The 21,421-nt window shown below is 31.9% G+C and overlaps 2 protein-coding genes and 1 long non-coding RNA gene across 6 annotated transcripts; 2 read left to right on the top strand and 1 right to left on the bottom strand.

Annotated features, from left to right (window-relative positions):
* Positions 1 to 2,155: 2,155 nt before the first annotated feature.
* Positions 2,156 to 3,484, bottom strand: LOC140871122 (uncharacterized). 3 transcript variants are annotated; one of them, XM_073273565.1, is made up of 2 exons: positions 2,975 to 3,484; positions 2,156 to 2,514 (listed from the first exon to the last, which is right to left on the bottom strand). In XM_073273565.1, the coding sequence occupies exon 1, from the start codon at positions 3,281 to 3,283 to the stop codon at positions 2,993 to 2,995; it is 291 nt and encodes a 96-aa protein (XP_073129666.1). In that variant the 5' UTR covers positions 3,284 to 3,484; the 3' UTR covers positions 2,156 to 2,514; positions 2,975 to 2,992. The 3 variants fall into 3 exon arrangements, with proteins under 3 accessions (XP_073129666.1, XP_073129667.1, XP_073129668.1); XM_073273566.1 differs by lacking the exon at positions 2,156 to 2,514 and adding an exon at positions 2,523 to 2,751; XM_073273567.1 differs by lacking the exon at positions 2,156 to 2,514 and adding an exon at positions 2,523 to 2,742.
* A 470-nt stretch (positions 3,485 to 3,954) lies between these two features.
* Positions 3,955 to 10,655, top strand: LOC140871124 (uncharacterized). Of its 2 annotated transcripts, none has more exons than XR_012147611.1 (3): positions 3,955 to 4,221; positions 4,338 to 4,400; positions 8,295 to 10,655. It is a non-coding gene; the product is annotated as an uncharacterized lncRNA (long non-coding RNA). The 2 variants fall into 2 exon arrangements; XR_012147610.1 differs by lacking the exons at positions 3,955 to 4,221; positions 4,338 to 4,400 and adding exons at positions 5,471 to 5,968; positions 6,085 to 6,147.
* A 4,473-nt stretch (positions 10,656 to 15,128) lies between these two features.
* LOC140871133 (uncharacterized) lies at positions 15,129 to 15,824 on the top strand. The gene has a single exon (XM_073273575.1). It carries the CDS (start codon positions 15,129 to 15,131, stop codon positions 15,822 to 15,824), a length of 696 nt encoding a protein of 231 aa, XP_073129676.1.
* The last annotated feature ends 5,597 nt before the right edge of the window (positions 15,825 to 21,421 follow it).

The following is a 21,421-nucleotide window of genomic DNA, read 5'->3' as shown; positions in this document are numbered from 1 at the left end:
ATACCAGTACCAATACGGTAGCCACTCCTCACAGAATACTGGCCCTTCGAATCAAATTTTCAGAACTGTTTATTTTCAGAATAAGCACTTGATAATGGAATAGAGGTAATTTTCTGCACGATGTGAGGCCTGCAAACATTCCGAATCAAAGGCTCATTTCACTGGGAATTAATGATCAGCGAGCTTACCTTTGTGCCAACTAGTATCCGGTGTGATCTTAGCACGCAATGTCGGAATCCGCCTATCCTGGAAGATATCAAGAGATTTACCATCACCAACATGCCAACCAAGTCCCTCCTCCAAAAGGCCTTACTCCCAATTAGAGATTGTCATATAAATGAAGGATTGCTTCCGAGGGGCGCATGCATGACATCCATGTGCTTAAAGAATTGAGCTTTTAAGACTCTCGCCACTAAAGAAGTCGGCTTTTGAATAATGCGCCACATTTGTTTCACCAGTAAGGCTTTATTGAATATCTCATGTTTTCTGAAACCCAACCCACCAAGACATTTCGGCTTACAAAGAAAATCCCATGTTTTCCGGTGCATCCTCCTCTTTCATTCTCCAGTCCCCACAAAAAATCAGCACATTCTTTTTCCATTGATGCGCAATCTGCTGTTTTTTTTTAAAAAAGAATTTATATTTTGTTTAGGATATGGTTTAGAATTCGGTGAAACGAATGCTAAAATTATGCAACTGAAATATACACATCCACATATCAATTTGATTTTATTTTTTTTTTATCAAATTCCAAATCTATATAATTTGTTGTTATAATATATAGAAAAATATTATATAATTTTTTTGTGGTTATTATAAAGTTACTATGACACACAAACATTTGTCTAGATATCAAAAGAATTAAGATCAATTCATAGTTAAATAGAAAAAAAAACATCGATTTCTTTACGAATGATAATTATAATAAAAAATGATCCTTCGAGCTTGTATTGTAAACAAACTGAATGAAAAAGATAGTGTTAATATTATTGAAGATGATTTGTAATATATAAATCAAGGGGTTTTGTTTCTCTGGAGTGTTATGATCTAGATAACTGAGATAAAAACGATAAAAATAGTAAAATACTGAGGTGTATGACCTGAAAATGATATAAATATATATTTTAAATTGATATGTTTTGACAAACTTTTATTGATGCAAACACAATAGTTTATTATTATTATTATTATTTTTAAAATGGTGCTCTATTCTTCGAGGGTCTAATTTTTTAAGTTCGATTGAGACCCTCAAAATCTTAAATGAGGCCTGTGCATCCTTATTGTGCGAGCATTGCAAGTAACATTTTTGTGTAACAAAAAGCAACAATTTCTCAAGCATTATTATTAAATTAGTATTGATTAGGAGCAAAAGTATACGGTTCCATGGTTCTCTTTTACAAGTGATTATGATTAAAGTGTTATAAACACTTTTAACTCTTCAATAAATCTTTATATTTTTTAGCTTCTGAATGTTGAAAGTCGGAATGAAAATGTTTCTACTCACATATAATTCGCTTTCAACAGGTTCAAGTGCAAAATGAGAGTCAAATTTAGCTCCCCTCATTTTTTGGGTTGTGTTGTCACCTTTTAGTTTTTGTATTGGGTTATGTTGCCACCCAGTGATGATCTTCAGGAGTTTCTAAATTGAAACTCGAGAGGCCACTGCAAGACGAGACGCTGGCTGTTCATCACTCATGCTTTTGCTTCATGACGATTTGGCTATAAACTGTATTAGAGTTCTTGTAGCACTTGTTAATATATATGAATTGATGACCAATATCAATGCTATATATCAACTGTACTTACCTCAATCCACATGGTTTCCGTCTCCAATGATTTGAAGTGTAGTTCAATCCTCATAACACCGTTCGAATGAGATGTCTGCAACTGGTGCAATTTGTGAGGACTCCTCCTTCCACTTTCCGCAAGGCGATCTAGGTGCCTAGTGTGCCTAAAGATCAAAGGGCTCGACAAGGCGATCACATTCAATGTAAGTCCACGCCATACACATATAAAACCGCTTATTTACACTCACTCCTCCGCCAGTCGGTGAAACCCCGATTTGGAAAGACAAAAGATCCTTTGAATGGGGCAAAAAGTACCAGAGACTTGTATGAACTTGCGAGCACAAATACACTTTTCCCGTGTGCGCTACTAATTTTAATTCCTCCCGCTATATTGAAATGTTATTATGTAGGATTTGAGCGACACATATTTGTATTGTGCAAGATTCTTTGGGATAAAAAACTCAAAACATGTTCAATACAGAATTCAATGACATAGCTGAAAATGCAGAGCTGGACCTTTACCCTCCACACTTGAAAGCCCAAATCGATGATTTGGTATTCGAGGGATCAACAACAGTGTCTATAAACATGAGGTGAATTACTCAAAGCATGATGATCCAGAGATCTCCTTTACCTACCACATCTGCTTCCCCCTGTTGTGGCCAGATGAATCTTGCTTCATTCTGGATTTGTCCAGCTGTTCTCTCCCATAAAATGCTGTTCCTCACTGTTTTGCAGGAAGTGACAAAATTATATGAAGCTTTAGACAAACGCGAGGAGATACTCACTAAGCGGGGATGAATTAGGTAGTGTTTGGGAGAGCTTCTAGTGCTTCCTAGAAGCACTCCCAAACACTACCTAACTGAAGCAGAATTCGCCTGTTTGTAAGCTTCGATTCGATGAGGCATGCCATCGTCTTTGTGAAAAAAGATGTCCTTTGCTTTGATTTTACTTCCTAGAAATTCTTTAAAAGCGTGGCTGAATAAATTGGTGAAGTTTTTGTAACAAAAAATAGCATATGCTTGTACTCCAACACAATAAAGGTGTGAGTTTTGTGCCAATTCTAGTACATGGATATGCTTTAAGCTGTAAAAAGTGGATAGCCAGGATGCATGAGTTACATTCTTGAATCTAGCATGTTATCTCAAATGTAATCCATTACAAAATCTGAAAAAGAAAATTCTCACCTCGATGGCCAGATAGTTTTACGGTTGCGTTTGATGAGCGGACAAGCATGTGGAGAGCTCGAGCTGTGCTCTCTGGCACTGGCGGCGTTTGAGGGCGGTTCCGCCGCTGGAGCAGAGAGAATGGACGGCCTCGATCTCCTCGGGGCAGACCATTGCCACCAAGCATTCGGCAAGTGAGTGGTTCAGGTGACGGCACGCGGACTGACGAGATGGGCCCGCCGGGATCCGGCGGTAGCACTCGGCCAAAGCTCGGTGAAGCCTATCGCAACTGTGAACGTCGAGGGTAGGCGGTGGCGATGCTCGGGTCATGAAACATACAACTGAAGAAACTAATTGTGGAATTATTGAATTGATGATCTGATTTGATAGAGTTGATTAATTGGAGGGACCAATTTTCACATCAAACACCAATCGATTGGTGAAACAAAATTGACATCAAAGAAGAAGAATGAAGAATGAAGAATGAAGAATGAAGAATGAATCAGATTGAGGCGAACCGAAGGAAGTAAACACGCTCGAGAAAGATTCAATCCCAAGAAAAGGAGAATTTGAGATTTATTTAACTAAATAACCTTCGTTTATATTTGAAAATATAACCTTCTCAATTTTTTCCATTGTTTTGTTTTTGCATTTTCTTTGTATTTGATGGTCATTTTGCAAATCTTTTTTGAAAAAATGTTATAAATCAAAAAAATTTGTTGACCAAAGTCATTTTTCAAACTCTCTCGAAAATATTGTTTCGAGTAACCCACGTATATATTATTTATCTTTACTATCTTTATTATTATTATTATTATTATTTTTATTATTATCTTATAATGCTTGAGATAGCTATAATAACTGTTTTTGTGGATATCATTTTATTAAATTCCATTTCTACCCTCTCATACTCTTCACGTTTGATAATTTTGCAAGCATTTGTCTCTATTATTTTTTAATCTATCCACTCTCACCACTTTGCAAAGCAAATCTCACCACGTTGCAAAGCAAGTCGCTTTCACGGTCTTTTCTCCCCATTTCTACAATTCTACTCTACCCATCCCACCATTTTCTCTCCCGATATTCTTTTTTTTTTTACCATTGCCGCTCCTTCTTGCCATCGTTCGACCTCCACTGATCGCCGAAACTCGAAAATAAATATATCGTTGGAAATCTCTCGACGAGATCTATCTTTTGATACCAATTTCGCACGGTTTTATCGCGATATTCAGAAACCCGTCGCCGCTTCGACGTCGAATTTCACCGCTGTAAGTTGCCAAAAACTCAAAATTAATTGATGGGTTTTGTTCTTCATGTCCTAAGCTTCGTTTTAGTATCAAAATTTTATAGAAAACTCACGGTTATAGTGACTGTGAAATTTCAGCTGCCGCCTTGCCGCCGCCGTTGTTGATTGGAAAATATTTTGAGTTCGAATCAGCAGCCTAAGGTTCGGGTTGTAGGGACTGCTCGAGTATGATTTAAGGGGGGTGTATTCAATCCGGAGAATTAATGACTTTTATGGATTTTAAAAATCTAGTGGTATTCAATCATGACTTTTATAAACTCTATAGAAGTTTTGTGGTATTCAAAATAAACTTTTTTAGAGTTTTAAAAGTCAAGTGGTATTCAACCTTAACTTTTAAAAACTCTATAAAAGTCTAGTGTTATTCAAAATGTCAATGAACTTTTAATAACTTCATGATTATCTTATAAAGCTTGAGATAGCTATAATAACTGTTTTTGTGGATACCATTTTATTAAATTCCATTTCTACCCTCTCATACTCTTCACGTTTGATAATTTTGCAAGCATCTGTCTCTATTATTTTTTAATCTATCCACTCTCACCACTTTGCAAAGCAAATCTCACCACGTTGCAAAGCAAGTCGCTTTCACGGTCTTTTCTCCCCATTTCTACAATTCTACTCTACCCATCCCACCGTTTTCTCTCCCGATATTCTTTTTTTTTTTACCATTGCCGCTCCTTCTTGCCATCGTTCGACCTCCACTGATCGCCGAAACTCGAAAATAAATATATCGTTGGAAAGCTCTCGACGAGATCTATCTATTGATACCAATTTCGCACGGTTTTATCGCGATATTCAGAAACCCGTCGCCGCTTCGACGTCGAATTTCACCGCTGTAAGTTGCCAAAAACTCAAAATTAATTGATGGGTTTTGTTCTTCATGTCCTAAGCTTCGTTTTGGTATCAAAATTTTATAGAAAACTCACGGTTATAGTGACTGTGAAATTTCAGCTGCCGCCTTGCCGTCGCCGTTGTTGATTGGAAAATATTTTGAGTTCGAATCAGCAGCCTAAGGTTCGGGTTGTAGGGACTGCTCGAGTATGATTTAAGGGGGGTGTATTCAATCCGGAGAATTAATGACTTTTATGGATTTTAAAAATCTAGTGGTATTCAATCATGACTTTTATAAACTCTATAGAAGTTTTGTAGTATTCAAAATAAACTTTTTTAGAGTTTTAAAAGTCAAGTGGTATTCAACCTTGACTTTTAAAAACTCTATAAAAGTCTAGTGTTATTCAAAATGTCAATGAACTTTTAATAACTTCATGATTATCTTATAATGCTTGAGATAGCTATAATAACTGTTTTTGTGGATACCATTTTATTAAATTCCATTTCTACCCTCTCATACTCTTCACGTTTGATAATTTTGCAAGCATCTGTCTCTATTATTTTTTAATCTATCCACTCTCACCACTTTGCAAAGCAAATCTCACCACGTTGCAAAGCAAGTCGCTTTCACGGTCTTTTCTCCCCATTTCTACAATTCTACTCTACCCATCCCACCGTTTTCTCTCCCGATATTCTTTTTTTTTTTTACCATTGCCACTCCTTCTTGCCATCGTTCGACCTCCACTGATCGCCGAAACTCGAAAATAAATATATCGTTGGAAAGCACTCGACGAGATCTATCTATTGATACCAATTTCGCACGGTTTTATCGCGATATTCAGAAACCCGTCGCCGCTTCGACGTCGAATTTCACCGCTGTAAGTTGCCAAAAACTCAAAATTAATTGATGGGTTTTGTTCTTCATGTCCTAAGCTTCGTTTTGGTATCAAAATTTTATAGAAAACTCACGGTTATAGTGACTGTGAAATTTCAGCTGCCACCTTGCCGCCGCCGTTGTTGATTGGAAAATATTTTGAGTTCGAATCAGCAGCCTAAGGTTCGGGTTGTAGGGACTGCTCGAGTATGATTTAAGGGGGGTGTATTCAATCCGGAGAATTAATGACTTTTATGGATTTTAAAAATCTAGTGGTATTCAATCATGACTTTTATAAACTCTATAGAAGTTTTGTGGTATTCAAAATAAACTTTTTTAGAGTTTTAAAAGTCAAGTGGTATTCAACCTTGACTTTTAAAAACTCTATAAAAGTCTAGTGTTATTCAAAATGTCAATGAACTTTTAATAACTTCATGAAAATTATGGACATACAAACATTAATGCTTAAGGTACAACTATATTTTGTAAAAAAATATCTTTGGTCTAACCCAAAGATTTGGATGGATTTCTTAAACTTATAAAACCCATCATTTATATTTTTTTTTTCACATTTTCTCACTTTTCACTATCTCACCCCTCTTTATCTCACTCTCTCTTATATATGTATTTTTTCGGGGCAATTATAGGATGGGTGACCCCCTGGGAAGTTTTCCAGGGTGCGTGTGAGTGAGGACAAAAGCACGCTGAAAAGACCTGTCTTGATACAGTGGGTCGTTACACAATGTGTCTCTCGTTCTTCTCCAAAAATCAAAAGAAAAAATATTATTTAAAAATTTAAAATTTTTCAAATATTTTGTGCTTTTTAATATATGATTTATATCAATAATTATAATATTTAATGATAATAATATATGATTTAATAAATTATAATATGATTTAATTCAAATATTTGAATAGCGGATAACAGACATGATTAAAAAACAAATAAATTTTTATGATATAATTGATAAAATAATTTATAAGTTGTCATATGTTTTTTTTAAAAAATAATTTTACACAATCGCAAAGTTTTTAGTTTATAATTTTGTTACAATAATATATATATATACATTTAAAATAAATGAAATCCATTTTTATCAATAAATTAAAAAAATATTTCAAATAAATTTAGGAAAAATTATTTTTTTTCCTGTATGTTTATCATTTTGCGATTTCAGTCATTTATATTTTCATATTTTAATTTTAGTCCGTTATCTTTATTTTTTTTTTGACAATTTTAGTCTTTTTTTACGTGACATCAATTCAATGCTGATGTGAGCTGACGTGTACAGTGTCACATAAGCATTTTTGAATAAAAGGACCGAAATTGCCAAAAATAAAACATGCAGGACTAACTTAAATGTGAAAACATAGAGGACCAAAATCGCAAACCGCTATCTTAATTTTTTCGGCAATTTTAATCATTTTCCGACGTGGCGCTGACGTGACACAAATTCAGTGCTGATGTGGAGCTGACATGTACAGTGCCACGTAAGCATTTTTGAATAAAAAGGACCGAAATTGCCAAAAATAGAACATGAATGACTAAAACTGAAACGTGAAAATATAGAAAAATAAAATCGCAAAGTGTCAAACATACATGACTAAATTTGTAATTTTTCCATAAAGTTATTATTTATGTCAAACAATTATTACTTCAAAGAAAAAAAAGATATATTTAAGATACAAATTCATGTAATTGTATGAAAAGTTTACAAATCTCTATAAAAGTTCTGCAAAAGTCTACAAAGAATCCATGAAAATCTGTTTGTAAATCCGTGAGATTCTATAAAAGTCAATAAAAATCCATCAACTCCACAAAAGTCTATCATTTTAAAAAGTCACTAAAAGTCATTAAAACTCTGGATTGAATACACCCACCTAAATTTTAGTCCGATTTATGCGATTATTTCAACTACAAATGATTTATTTTAGGCATTTGAATTACATATTTGAATTTTGAAAATTTAATACATAGTGTGAATTCGAAATAAATGTTTGATTTCGGTGTTCTAGATGTCAACAAGTTTACACAGTTGTTCTTTCTGTTACAATTTGAAACATTAATTTCCTGCTTCGCTCAAACATTGGTGATTTTTTCCCAAACTTCCAGGTTCATCACAGAGCCCTCTTTCTTTACGCATGAATCAGATGACATTCGATATTAATATCTACTATTTCACATATGATAGATTAAAGTATTAAACTTTTACATTATGTTCAGAGTCATTTTTTTTATGTTTTCATGAACATATTGTGAAATTTAACATCAGTATTAAATGATTTTAGATGTTCAAATTTAAACGTTTCAATATTTTTTTTAAAAATAGGCGTTCATTAAAAAATCTGGAAGTGGCCCTTCGATTTACGTTTCGAGTAGAAATATTTCATTTCCAATTTCTCAGCTATAGTTCTTGCTGTGAATCTGTGCTGGGTACCCGAGTCTGATCCCGTTTCCGCGACTTTGTGAGGTGGGTTTTCTTTTCTTTGAATCCTTTTTTCACTCTTTTATGCCTTTTCTGATTCTTGGGTGGTTCTTTTTTCTGGAATTTTTCTTATGAACGCAAAATTTCTGTTTTAAGAAGATGGGTGATTAGTCCAATTTTGTGTCTTGCAACTTGAAAATTGGCAAAAATATCGCCTTCTGCTGGTGGGTTGCTGGCCCTGTTGGGTTTACGGGTGCAATCTATATTTTGTTATTCAAATTATTTTATTCTTTGTTGACAATTATTTTTATTGAACTGTCATCTATTGTGCATTTCATGTTTAATGACAGAGAATAGAAGATTCCGTTTCTGCGACTTTGTGAGGTGGGTTTTCTTTTCTTTTAATTCTTTTTCACGCTTTTATGCCTTTTCTGTTTCTTGGGTGGTTCTTTTTTTTTTGAAATTTTGCTTATGAACGCCAAATTTCTGTTTTAAGAAGATGGGTGATTAGTCCAATTTTGTGTCTTGCAACTTGAAAATTGGCGAAAATATTGCCTTCTGCTGGTGGGTTGCTGGCTCTGTTGGGTTTACGGGTGCAATCAATATTCTGTTATTCAAATTATTTTATTTAGTGAACGTTTTCAAGAGCTCATCTACACTTTTAAGAGTTTTGTCCTTGCTAATTTTCATTTATCTGCCCAAAATATATGTTTTTATTCTCAATCACTATATATCTCTTTATATGTTTTTCAAGTATAAATTTTGAAAAAAAAAAAATGAGAATCATAAGAGATATGAACAATCTATTTTGATTACTTCTAAATCAGTTTAATTTTAAACTCATAGAAGCAATCTATAATTTATTCTTTCAAGTTCTTTAAATTTAAATTGCTATTATTTTTCAGATTGTTATACTATATATTTTGACCAGATTTGTTTGGATATTTTGCCATTATCTCTCATTACTTTTGAATTTTAAACTTCAAATATAAAATATATACATTTTATATGACCAGATTTGTTCGGATCTCTTGCAATTATCTCTCATTAGTTTTGAATTTTAAATTTTAAATATCAAATATATACATTTTATATAACCTTATGTTTTCTCTTATCTATATATTCTTCTTTAATTATATTACTACGCTTCTTTGATTTGTTCTATTGGATCATATTCCAAAACCAAGATTCATATTCGGATCTGTATACATTATTTATTGAATCCTTCTCGAACATTGAAAATCGGGTAAGAAACTTTGAGTTCAATCAAATATGTATTTCATTCTCAATTATATTTTTCTTAACAAGTAACCATTCTTTTTTATTTGAATCATTTCATGTTTTAAATAAATTGCTCCTTTAAATTTTGTTTCTCCCACTTTTTATGTTAGTTATCGAACTACAACCACTAAAGAATTTTTTCGGAAAATAAAACACAAAACAATCATCTTACATTTTCAAATGTTAAATCTACTATTCGTATTACATTGCGTCCAACGTGTTCCTTTTTTCGACTACTTCCAATGTTTACGGGTTTGTATGTCTATTATTTTTTCTCAACTCAACAGGAATCGTCTTAGTATGTGTGGAAAAAACTGAAGACAATTGTTTTCTTTGGCTTCACCATTTACCCGTCGTCAAATTCGATAAGTTGCAATTTTTACTATTTCCTTTAAATTGCGCCCCAATTTGTTTCTTTATTCAAATAATTCCTGGAAAACTACGCACATTAATTTCAAATCTTTATGTGCAATTTCAAATATTATAAATTTTTTTAGTGATCTTCATTTGCTGGAAAATTAAAGGGTTGATTCAATATTTGGATAGTGCTACCAAGAGTTTGTTACGAGGTCCAGGAGCAGCAACACTTTGACTTCAATTGATTTTTTCTGTTTTATTGTCAATTTGGTGTGCTTGATGTATATGCTATATGCTATGAAAAGTTTCTTGAATTCGTTGGATTTAATATGTGAACTTGAGTGTGTATGCGTGGCTAATATTATCTGTGATTTTGTGACCTCAAGAAACCATTTTTTTCCTTGCGTATCATGAGTAAAACGTGATTATGAGTAAAACGAGATTCGACGCGTTAAATAATAAATAGTGTTTTATTTTGAAAATTAAGAGTGAGAATTATATTTTGAAATTTTAAAATAAAATATATTTTTTCCCGTCCATGTGTTGCGAATAGACATGTTTTCCTATTTTATTTTTCAAATTTTAAACATTTGAAGTTTTAAACAAATTAATAGGTTTGTTCCAATTTATGTGTTGCGAATAACATATTGGTTACAAATTTTAAATTTGAGTATTTAATTAAATTTAAAAATAAAATAGTGTTTTGATTTTTCCAAAAAATATGTAAGTTATTATTAATTCAATTTTTCCGCTGAAGCTTTGTGGATTGTAAAATTTGATTTTATGTTCTCTAATTTTAATTTAAACCAATAAATGTTATGACAATAACAAATTAATAGATTTATTCCTATCAATCAATTTCAAATAACATAGTTGTCAGAAATTTCAAATTTGAGTATTTTATTAAATTTGAAAATAAAATAGCATTTTCATTTTTTCAAAAATTTAGTACGGTGTTGTTATTAATGAAATTTATTTCTCTTTTCATGCTTTTACACTATTTTATTCTTTATTTTATGCTTTCACCCAAATTTCAAATATGAGAATTCTATTTAATATTAAAATATAATTGTGTTTAGATAGTTTCAAAAATTTAAAAAGTGTTATTATTAATTTTATTTTTTGATGAGTTTAGGCTTATACTCAATCTACAACTAGGATTTGAAAATTTAAAACTATGAGTGACAATCATGATACAATCCAATAACATTTTAATAAATCAATTCTTCCATTTGTTGTATTCATGAGGTTATTATAATGATAATTTTCTCTGTGATATATACTCATTGAAAATGAAAAAAATACTCTATTTTAAACAAAATATTTATTCAATTTCAATTGCATTATTATTACTTCAAAATTACAGAAAAAAATAAATAAAAATGTCCCGGACTCCCGGTAATACAAATTTCACAATTAGGAGTGAAAATCATAAGAAAACAATATCTCACTTCTTTACTTTAATCAGTTTGGTTGCCTTATTTTATAAATGTTATTGCATTTACAAACTATCGCTTATCATTTAGGATTTTCAACCAAATATTTTTATTTATTTAAAATATTTTAATAAATTTTTTAAATTTAATTTTTACTTTCCATTTATTATATTTTCTACACATTCATATATGCATATGGAAACTGTAATTTATGAGACCTTTATTTATTAAATTATCTTTTAATTATTGTCACAGTTTAATTTAAAAATCCATTTATAGCTGCAACAATGTCTTCTCCTCCTACGCGGACAAATAAAAGAAGTCAATTAAATACAGAAAGAAGACGAGCACAAAGACAACTAATGACACAAGAACAACGAGAAGCTCATCTAGCTCGACGTCGATCAAACTACTAAATGCGAATGAGTCGAAGCGCATCCTTAACATATTCAGATAACTCAAATCTCAATATGTTAGATGTTACTACAAATTTGAATGATATGTTGTATACCGTATGTATTCATATTTATACATTTTATGTATCTTAATAATTAATCACATATTCTTATCTATCTATATTAATATTATTTTTTTTATATTATTATTTATCCTAAACTACACACATCTAATTCAAAAGGTCAACAAAACAATTCTCAACAATGATCACCACATGGTAGAATATCATAAAGACATAGACAACGTTCAATGGTGTCTAATGCATGAACTACATACTTAGTTCGACGAAGGAAAGCTTATCGGGGAAGGACTGAAAATTCTACAACTCCATTTCATTCAGATTCCTCACACATCAGAATTGAAAGGTCTTCGCATGAAGATGTTATATAACACTTGAATTAATTTTTTATTTAAATATCTATAAAATAAATCTACATTTATGCAAAATAATATATGATGTTATAAACACAATAATATTGAATAATACCTTATGAAACAAAATAATTTTAATTATAATTTAGCATTCATTTTTAATGTCAGACATTGGTGTGGTACAAGCTTGTCGTATACAGACAATACCTTATCAAACAATGACTACAAATTTTGAAAAAGGAGATACTAGCACTTGTCCGCGACTTGTACTAAACAATCATCAAGGTACTCCACTACATGTAAAAAAATAATTGATGCAAGTTATATGTTTTATATTCTGATCGACAATATCAGCTTTTTTTTAATTTAAAATTAAAAATTTATTATTATATGTGTAATTGAATTAAACAATATCTTATTTCCACTTTCATTTTGATTTCGTATTCTTTTTTTTTTTTTTAATATCTCACACTAAATCGAAAGTGTATAAAACTCTAATTAAATCAAATTAATTAATCCTTAACGATTACATAATTTTAAAACTACAAAATGATTTGTGATACTAACGGCGCCCAAGCCACACTCAATGCATATATAAAACAAATAAAATGTAATATATATATTTAATACAATACGATTATTTTTTTATAATAATTAATTTTTGGCATATATTCTTATATTAAATGATTAAATTAATTTTTTAAAAATAATAAATCAATAATCTAAATTTACTTATAATATATTTTATAATATATATTTTATATTTAAATTTAATTAATAATTTATAATTATATCTGAAAATAAATTTAACTATATATAACATTAAAATAAAATTTTTAAAATTAATAAATTAATTAACAAAATTTCTGATAATATTTATTAAAATTTATTATAATTAATTAATAATTTTAAATTATGTCGAATAATAAATTACAATATATATAAAAATCAAATAAAATTCGTTTATGATAATTAAAATTAATATAATAAATAGAATTAAATATCATACCTATATAAAAAAAACTATAAATAAATAATTATAAAAACCAGTTTTCAATAATTGATGTGTGTATTTTTCTTATATTTAATGAAGTTATTTAACAAGTTAAATATATTTTATTATATAAATTGAAATAATGAATTAATTTATTAAAAATAAAACCAAACGGGTAAAATTGAATGTTTGTAATAAAATGAAAAATTACAATAATACTCCCAACAACGACAAATTAGCAATCATAATTTCAATTTAAATATCAATCTAATCATAAAAAATAAAATAAACAAATTATTAATTATTTATCATCACTCTACATCCCGTTTAATTATTTTACTGGTCATTATATATATATATATATATATATATATATACAAAATTGAAAATTTATATATGTAAAATCAAGTCAAATACTTGGATGTACATATATTTATATTGAAAAATAATTTGCATCATACCATGTATGTATATTTTAATTGATTCAACTATATATAACTACATGAACGAGAAATAGTGAAAACAACATAATTGTTAATAACCGACGAGGTTCACGCCCACGTTGATATCATAATTTGGCAAGAAATGTCCATGAGAGTCAACATAGTGGTCAATGGCATTTGTTCACTCCAACACATTGTCCATATTGTCAAGCTTTGTTGTTCCATGGTAAAAAATCTCAACTATGTTGTAGAAATGGGCTACCAAATTAGATCTTATACAATCTCCAATTGAATTGCAAGAGTTATATGCTGAGAACAATGAACAAAGTAGGCATTTCTTGCAATATATCAGAGCTTATAATCATGTTTTTTCTTTTACATCGATGGGAGTCAGTATAGATGAATCTTTGGCAACTGGGGCTAATGGAATTTATACATTTCGTGCTCATGGGTCAATATACCACTCTATCGGAAGTCTTCTACCAACAAAAAATTCTAGGCCGAGGTACATGCAGATGTGGATTGTAGACACAGATCATGAAATAGATAATAGACTTGAAGAAAACCAAGGACTGAGACGAGAGCTGCTCATAAAGATACAAAACATTCTAGATCTATATAATCCATTTGTGCATGTATTTCGGCAAATTGGTAGACGTGAAGACATACCTAGCTGCAAGCTTATCATAAAGGAATAGCAACCTAATCAACGTCAATACAATTTACCAACAACATCTCAGGTTGCGGCTGTTATCGTTGACAATGAATGTCCGTACAACTTGAGTAGTCGTGACATTATTATACAAGGAATTGGTGGCCATCTTATGAATATCCAAGATATCGTTGGTTATTATGATCCCCTGCAATATCCTCTCCTATTGCCATATGGTACGTATGGTTGGGACACAAACAGCAGAAACAACGATGGTACCCGGGTTACATGCTTAAACTACTACGCATACATGCTACATGTTACCAGAATAAGATAACATCTTATACTTACTCAACAAATTATTTTTTCCGCAACTTAAAATTTTTTTATATCTCTAAAATAATGAAAACTATGATTTTGTACTAGAATTGCAATTGCAATAGCAACTTCTGGAATTGCTGCAACATTGTTACCCGGTGGTAGGACTGCACATTCACGCCAACAAATACCACTAAGACCGACGGCATCAACACTTTGCAAGATCAACAAGCAGTCAGATCTTGCAGAGTTAATAAGACGTGCAACAACTGTGGTATGAGATGAGGCTCCAATGGCAAATCGTTATGCTTTTGAAGCTGTCAGTCAAACTTTCCAAGATATAATGGAAAACCAATTGTCATTTGGAGGAAAGACTATTATTTTTGGTGGTGACTTTGGCAAGTATTACCAGTTTTTAAACGAGGATCAATGAGAGATCAAATTGCTTCCAGCATTTCAAGGTCGTCGTTTTGGAATTCAGTGAAGATATTACACAAACAACAAAATATGAGATCTGCCCAAGATATTGAGTTCTCACAATTTCTTTTACGTGTTGGTGATGGTTTAGAGGAAACTGTGGGTGGTAATTTTATAAAGTTGCCGAATTCAATGATCATACCAAGGGAAAGTGAAAATTCAATTCAGCAATTGATTGATTCTGTTTTTCCAAATATGACAGACCATGTACATGATGCAAATTACATGATTGACAGAGCTATTATCACTACAAAAAATGTAGATGTTGATGAAATCAATGAAATTCTCATTTTCAACTTTCCCGGCGAAGAAAAAGTATACACATCTTGGGACTCCGTAGAAGATGATAACAACAATCTTTTCCAAGAAGAGTTTTTGAATTCTCTTTGTCCGAGTGGTTTGCCACCTCATCAAATCACATTGAAAGTAGGATGTCCAATTATGCTCTTAAGGAATGTTACACCTGAACTCGGACTCTGCAATGGAACAAGATTAATATGCCGCAATCTTGGGAGGAACTTCATAGATGCAGAAATCATAACAGGTCCTCACAAGGGAACACGATATTTTCTTCATCGAATGCCTATGAAAAGTGAAGAAAATTCAGGACTGCCATTTGAACTGACACGCAGACAATACCCCGTATGATTAAGTTTTGCTCTTACCATAAACAAGGCACAAGGTCAAACAATACCAAATGTTGGTATTTTCCTGCGTAATCATGTGTTTAGTCATGGTCAAATGTATGTCGCACTGTCTAGAGGAATTTCTCAAAGATCAACAAAAATTTAGTAAAAGATGGGAAGTTACAAAATCGATCAGGGGTGTACACCAAAAACATTGTGTACAGAGACATACTGCTATCAAATTGATGAGAAAAACATGAATGTGAGATATCATTATTTCTTTTTCCTAATATCGTTAAAAAAATCTATTTACTAATTTATACAACTCATTTTTTTTTAATAGCAGGCGACATCATAAAACTCAAGATGCAGTTCAACACTGACGCTACAAGAAAGATTCAGTTCATGCATGTGGATGCTATTACAAGATATCAACAAAATGTATTGCGGTTGAATACTATGTTGCATATGGTATATTTTAAGTAATTGATATTTTAATTCTAATTACGTATAATTTTATAAATAAGTTTCATCTAACATTGACTTTGATAATTTTAAAGCCTACAAGGACGCGGATTATTGGTTTGGGCTGGAAAATCACAATTGGAATGAAGATAATTGACTTTGTACGTTTGATTTCAAAAATTTTTTGAAAACTTAAGAGACATACGTAAGCAAGTTTATTATACAGTCTATCTTTTTTTATTTAACGTAGAAAGTTATGATTATATTTTTTAAATTTATTTTATAGTATGAAGAGAATTGGTTGGATTGAAGGCTGGGATCTAACGAAGGTATGACAACATATACTCTTTAAGATTTTATAGATGTAGTGTGTTTAATCTATTTAAGTTTTACAATTTTTTGTTCCCGTTAATTTTAAAGAAAGGCATAACAAAACGAAGATAGATAGAAGAAACAAAATTATTCAGGTACATATGCGCTTATAGTTGAAAGGAAAAAAATAATAATAACCTTACTTATTATTATTGCATTATACTCTTGCATTTTTAACCTTATTTATATATTGACAGGAAAAAAATTAGACCTGCCAATGATATTGACATAAAAACGGTACTACATAAATTACATATTATTCTTACTGAATATTACTTCAATGCAATAGAATAAATTCTCATTTTATAATTGTTATTCCTGCAGTTTTACGAGCGTCGCAGATAAGAAGACAAGTTTTGAAAAATTTATTCAAATAATTATATCTCATGTTTATGAGATATACATTTAATAGTTTTATGTCTAGCTATTATAAATAAGTGAAAATTAGGGGATACAAAATGTTGCAATGTGAAGGTGAAGATGAATATTTTTTTTCCAATATTTTTTAAATAATGGTAGATATTCAATTTAAATCATTTATTGATTTTTTATGTTTGCATAGTGATGTTGAATTGGTATATTGATTTCAATATAATTATTGTTCTAAAAAAATTGACAAGTACACCGATGAAAATAATGTAAGTACATATCACACACAATATTTTCATTATAAAAATGTCATTGTATCATATTAAAATATATTTTAAACTTTAATCATCTCGCACACGCAGCGAGTGTGCCTCGGTCGCTAGTTTTATTAATTAGAGAAGCATTATACATACTATTGGGGATAATTCTTAATTATGTCATCTTAGTTTTACCATCGTCCCAATTATATCATTTTTCATTGTCATTACCCAAAATTATCCTTCATTTATTAAAAAGTTTTCCGAATATGTCTTTAAAACTAAATAATGCCTATTTTACCCTTTCTCACCCTTTTTTAAGAAATTATGCACAAGCCCATCATGCTTCCGTAAGATTAATTAAAATTTAAATACCTCTTTGACCATAATGTCGTCGGGTCATACCTGCCGAGTTTTACGAAGTGCTCCTCACACTTAACCACGCAGTCGCAACAGATGGTTTCTGCACAAGCTCCTTCAACGACACCCAGTACAGCCTTAATTCGTTTTCTACCTTAAGGCATATGGTATATAAAATTAATTATAAAATATGAGCATGGATGAACAAGAAACTTATGAAATTTATTCAGCCAACATATTATTACATAAATCAACCTCCTTTGAAGAGGAGAAGATAACTAGTTTAGCTACTCATAGTAGCCTTGTTCTTGAAATACATAAAACAAAAACTTAATACAAACTTAGAAAGAGAAATATTACAACAATTTTTATTTCATAAGAAAACTGAAGGGAATGATCGATGTCTTCAGCTTCCTCAAATGCCTGTATTTATAGCTGAAGTTCCACTCGTTTCACCGAGAAACTTCAGAAAATCTTACAGCTGTCTTGAATTCTTTATGCCATTATTGATGACATCTTTTGCTAGTGGGATAGTCACATGCCCGATGACATTTTTTACTAGTGGAGGAGTCACGTGCTTGACTTTTTCTTTTGGATTTATTCTCCTCACATGCATTCTTTATTGTTGTCGGGGCATCTTTTGCTTTTGCAGTGGGCCCCTGGGAAAACGCGGTTTTGGTGGTCCCTGTCCACCTTTGCTTGTCTCGGAAAAATCTTTTCGATCCGTTCGGGGTCTGAAGATTTTTTCGAATTCTGGCTCCTTCTGGTTTGGACATTTTGGGCAGATATTCTCTGACCATCTTCCGATATGATCCATATTACAAAATTTCCGGCGAGTTTCTTTACTCCTCGGTAGCTTGTTGTTCCACAAAAAGTTCCTCTTCTTTTCGAAGAGTTCTTCCACAAAAGCCGTAGTTTTTCCTGTCATTGTGTTTAACAGGAATGATCCGTTCACATAATTCTGATAAAATTTGAACGGAAACTTGACCTTGTCCATCTCGGTGAGACAAACCCAAATACCCCATGCCCTTCTGGTTGAGATTTCATTTTCTCCAAAAGTGGACACCAATGGTATTTTTTCAGATATATGATCCTTGATAAATCTTTGATTATTCATGTCAGGTCTCCTTAGCTTGATGAAATGAAAGGGCTCGTGTGATCCTTTTCCTGTTGGTTCTGGAGCTGCACTGAAAAAGTATAACTCGAGCACATCTTCCCTGGACAAATGATCATTATTTGCCCATGTTTCTTGGATTGCTTCCTGAATCCATTTTGGTAGCTGTGATATTTCCTGGAAGCCCAGTGAAGTTGTATAAACTAAGGCTAAAGCCCCAAATTCATACCATAGCTTTACCTCCTTAGGATTGACATTGTTTTTTAGCCAAACCCTTGGATATATTCCTGCAACATCAACCCTGCAAGTGGTCAGGTTGATTTCACTTCTCGTACTTAATTTCTCCCATCTTTGTTGATAAACCTGAAATGGAGAAATGACAGCTGGATTAGTATCAATCTTAGATTTGCCCTTGTCAGTGTTGGGCCTAAGATTGATTTCTTTCTCTTTTACCCCAAAGGCGGGGGGTTGACTTGATGAGTTATCCTCATCAATTGTTGCTTTATATAGATCATCAAAAGCTGATGATAGATTAGCGCTTGTTTCTTGAGTATTAGAATCCTCAACATATTGTTTTACAATCGGTAGCTGTATTTCTTGTTCTTGTAAAACCAATGGTTTTAACATTTTTTGTTTCTGAGAAACCAGTGGTTTTTCTATGGCATGAATAATTGGCCCTTGAATAGCATCTCATGGTTGAGTTTGAGCTTGCATACATCCTGTGATTCGATTGGATAATTTGATCCGATCAGCTTGTTGTAACCTGTTTGCCATATCGGCACTTATGATAAGCTGGTTGAACTCGGTTTGAAGCAACCCAAGGTGTTCCCTGAGATGCCTCTGCATTTTCATGATGGAATCCACGTCACTGCCTTCCATCTCTTGTTAAGAAATCTGCAAGAATATTTTCATGAGATTTAATAATAACAATATCAAAAATATAATTTTGACATAATGCTTGCCATCTTAATAACCTAGCTTTCTCAGGTTTAGATTCAATCTTATTTCTTAGGAAAGCTTTTACCTGAGTGTTATCAACCTTCAAAGTGAATTTTTTAGCAAGTAAAAATAATGGCCATTTTTCGAAAGCCCTTTTAACTGCATAAAATTCCTTCTCGTTGATATGCCATCTGATAGCCTCAGATTCTGAAAAAGACCGCTACAGTATCTGCATGGTATTTCTTCATCCATAGTGATCTTAGTAAGGACTGCTGCCCGCCATTCGTCACTGGCATCCGTAAATAACACCAGATCATCTTCATCCACGGGTATAGCCATTTTTGGGAGATTCTTACATTTATCCTTTAATTGGTTTACCCCTTTAGTATGATCACCGGTCTATATAAACCTTGCATCTTTTTTTAACAAAGGACTGAACACCTTTCTGTACATTGCCAGATTGTTTATGAACATCCCTGCAAAATTAACTACTCCTAGAAAACTTTGGAGTTGTTTTACATCTTTGAGTTTATCTGGAAAATTCTTTACTTTTTCCACAATATGGGGTTGTAGAATTATTTCAGTTTCATCAATCTCAATTCCAAGGAATTCAATTTTCCTTGTTGCTATGACTGCTTTCTTTTCAGATAAAACCAGTCCTTCTTGTTTATAAATTTTAGAGAAAATCTCTAAATGTTTAACATGTTCATCTATGCTTTTTGATGCTATAAGAATATAATCAATATAAACAAACATGAAGTTGAAATAATCTTTAAAAAGATTATCCATCTTTCTTTGAAATATTTGTGGTGCATTAGCCAATCCCATAGGCATAACTTCCCAGATATAATGTCCTTGTGGTGTAGAGAAAGCTGTGAATTTCTTACTGCCTTCTTCCATCCGAATCTGGTAAAATCCAGACTTACAATCGAATTTTGAGAACACTCTAGCATTTTGTATACAACTAATTAGATGTTCTCTACTGGATATGAAGTACCCATCAAACTCCAGGATTTTATTAATACCTTGGTAGTTAATAACTAACCTGGGTTTTCCTCTTTTTATTTCACCATGATTTCTGACCAGGAAGCCCGGACTGCTATATGGTGAAACTCCTTCTTTGATTAAACCAAGGTCCAAATGTTCCTTGATAATCATTCTCATATCACTTTGATCTGTTATGTTCATTGGGATAGGTTTATACCTAACGAATTCATACTCTTTGCCTTCCTTTAGAGTAAGACTGGCTTTGAGTTGATTTTTATCCCACCATGCCAAAGGATGCTCGTTATAACTTTCTTTCAGCCTCTTTTTGACATCTTCAAGGGATACCTTGTTTTCCAACTCTATATCTCTGTGATTCAGAGTTACCTTGAGAAGTTCCATATCCTCTGTTTGGAGTTCTTGTTATGTTGTTATTTTCAACATAGTTTCTCCAAACCTTCTTGGATCTTTCATTTTTGGGTGAAATAATTGTCCTTTATCACCACGCTGGCTGCGGAATATTATCGGCATTTGTCGATAAAAGGCCATCTTGAGTCTTTGAACGATAATCTTATGTTCACAAATGGTAGTAAACATAAGTCGTCTTAACTCGTTATCTTGTGTGTACTTTTTAAACATTTGTAAAAAGTTATTTTCCAACAAGATATCGGATACTGTATCATGAAAATATATTGGTGGTGTCTTTACCTTGTACCAAGGAGTCTGACCTGCGCCTCCCATAAAGATTTCTGCTTGTTT

This window comes from Henckelia pumila, unplaced genomic scaffold, assembly GCF_033568475.1.
Source record: "Henckelia pumila isolate YLH828 unplaced genomic scaffold, ASM3356847v2 CTG_391:::fragment_3, whole genome shotgun sequence".
NCBI lineage: Eukaryota > Viridiplantae > Streptophyta > Magnoliopsida > Lamiales > Gesneriaceae > Henckelia > Henckelia pumila.
Note: the sequence above shows the minus strand (reverse complement) of the source record. Positions and strands in the feature narration are given on the sequence as shown.

Bases quoted from the DNA above. Each gene is read 5' to 3' on its own strand.
- LOC140871122 (XM_073273565.1), bottom strand. From the start codon at position 3,283: ATGACCCGAGCATCGCCACCGCCTACCCTCGACGTTCACAGTTGCGAT.
- LOC140871133 (XM_073273575.1), top strand. From the start codon at position 15,129: ATGAGAGATCAAATTGCTTCCAGCATTTCAAGGTCGTCGTTTTGGAAT.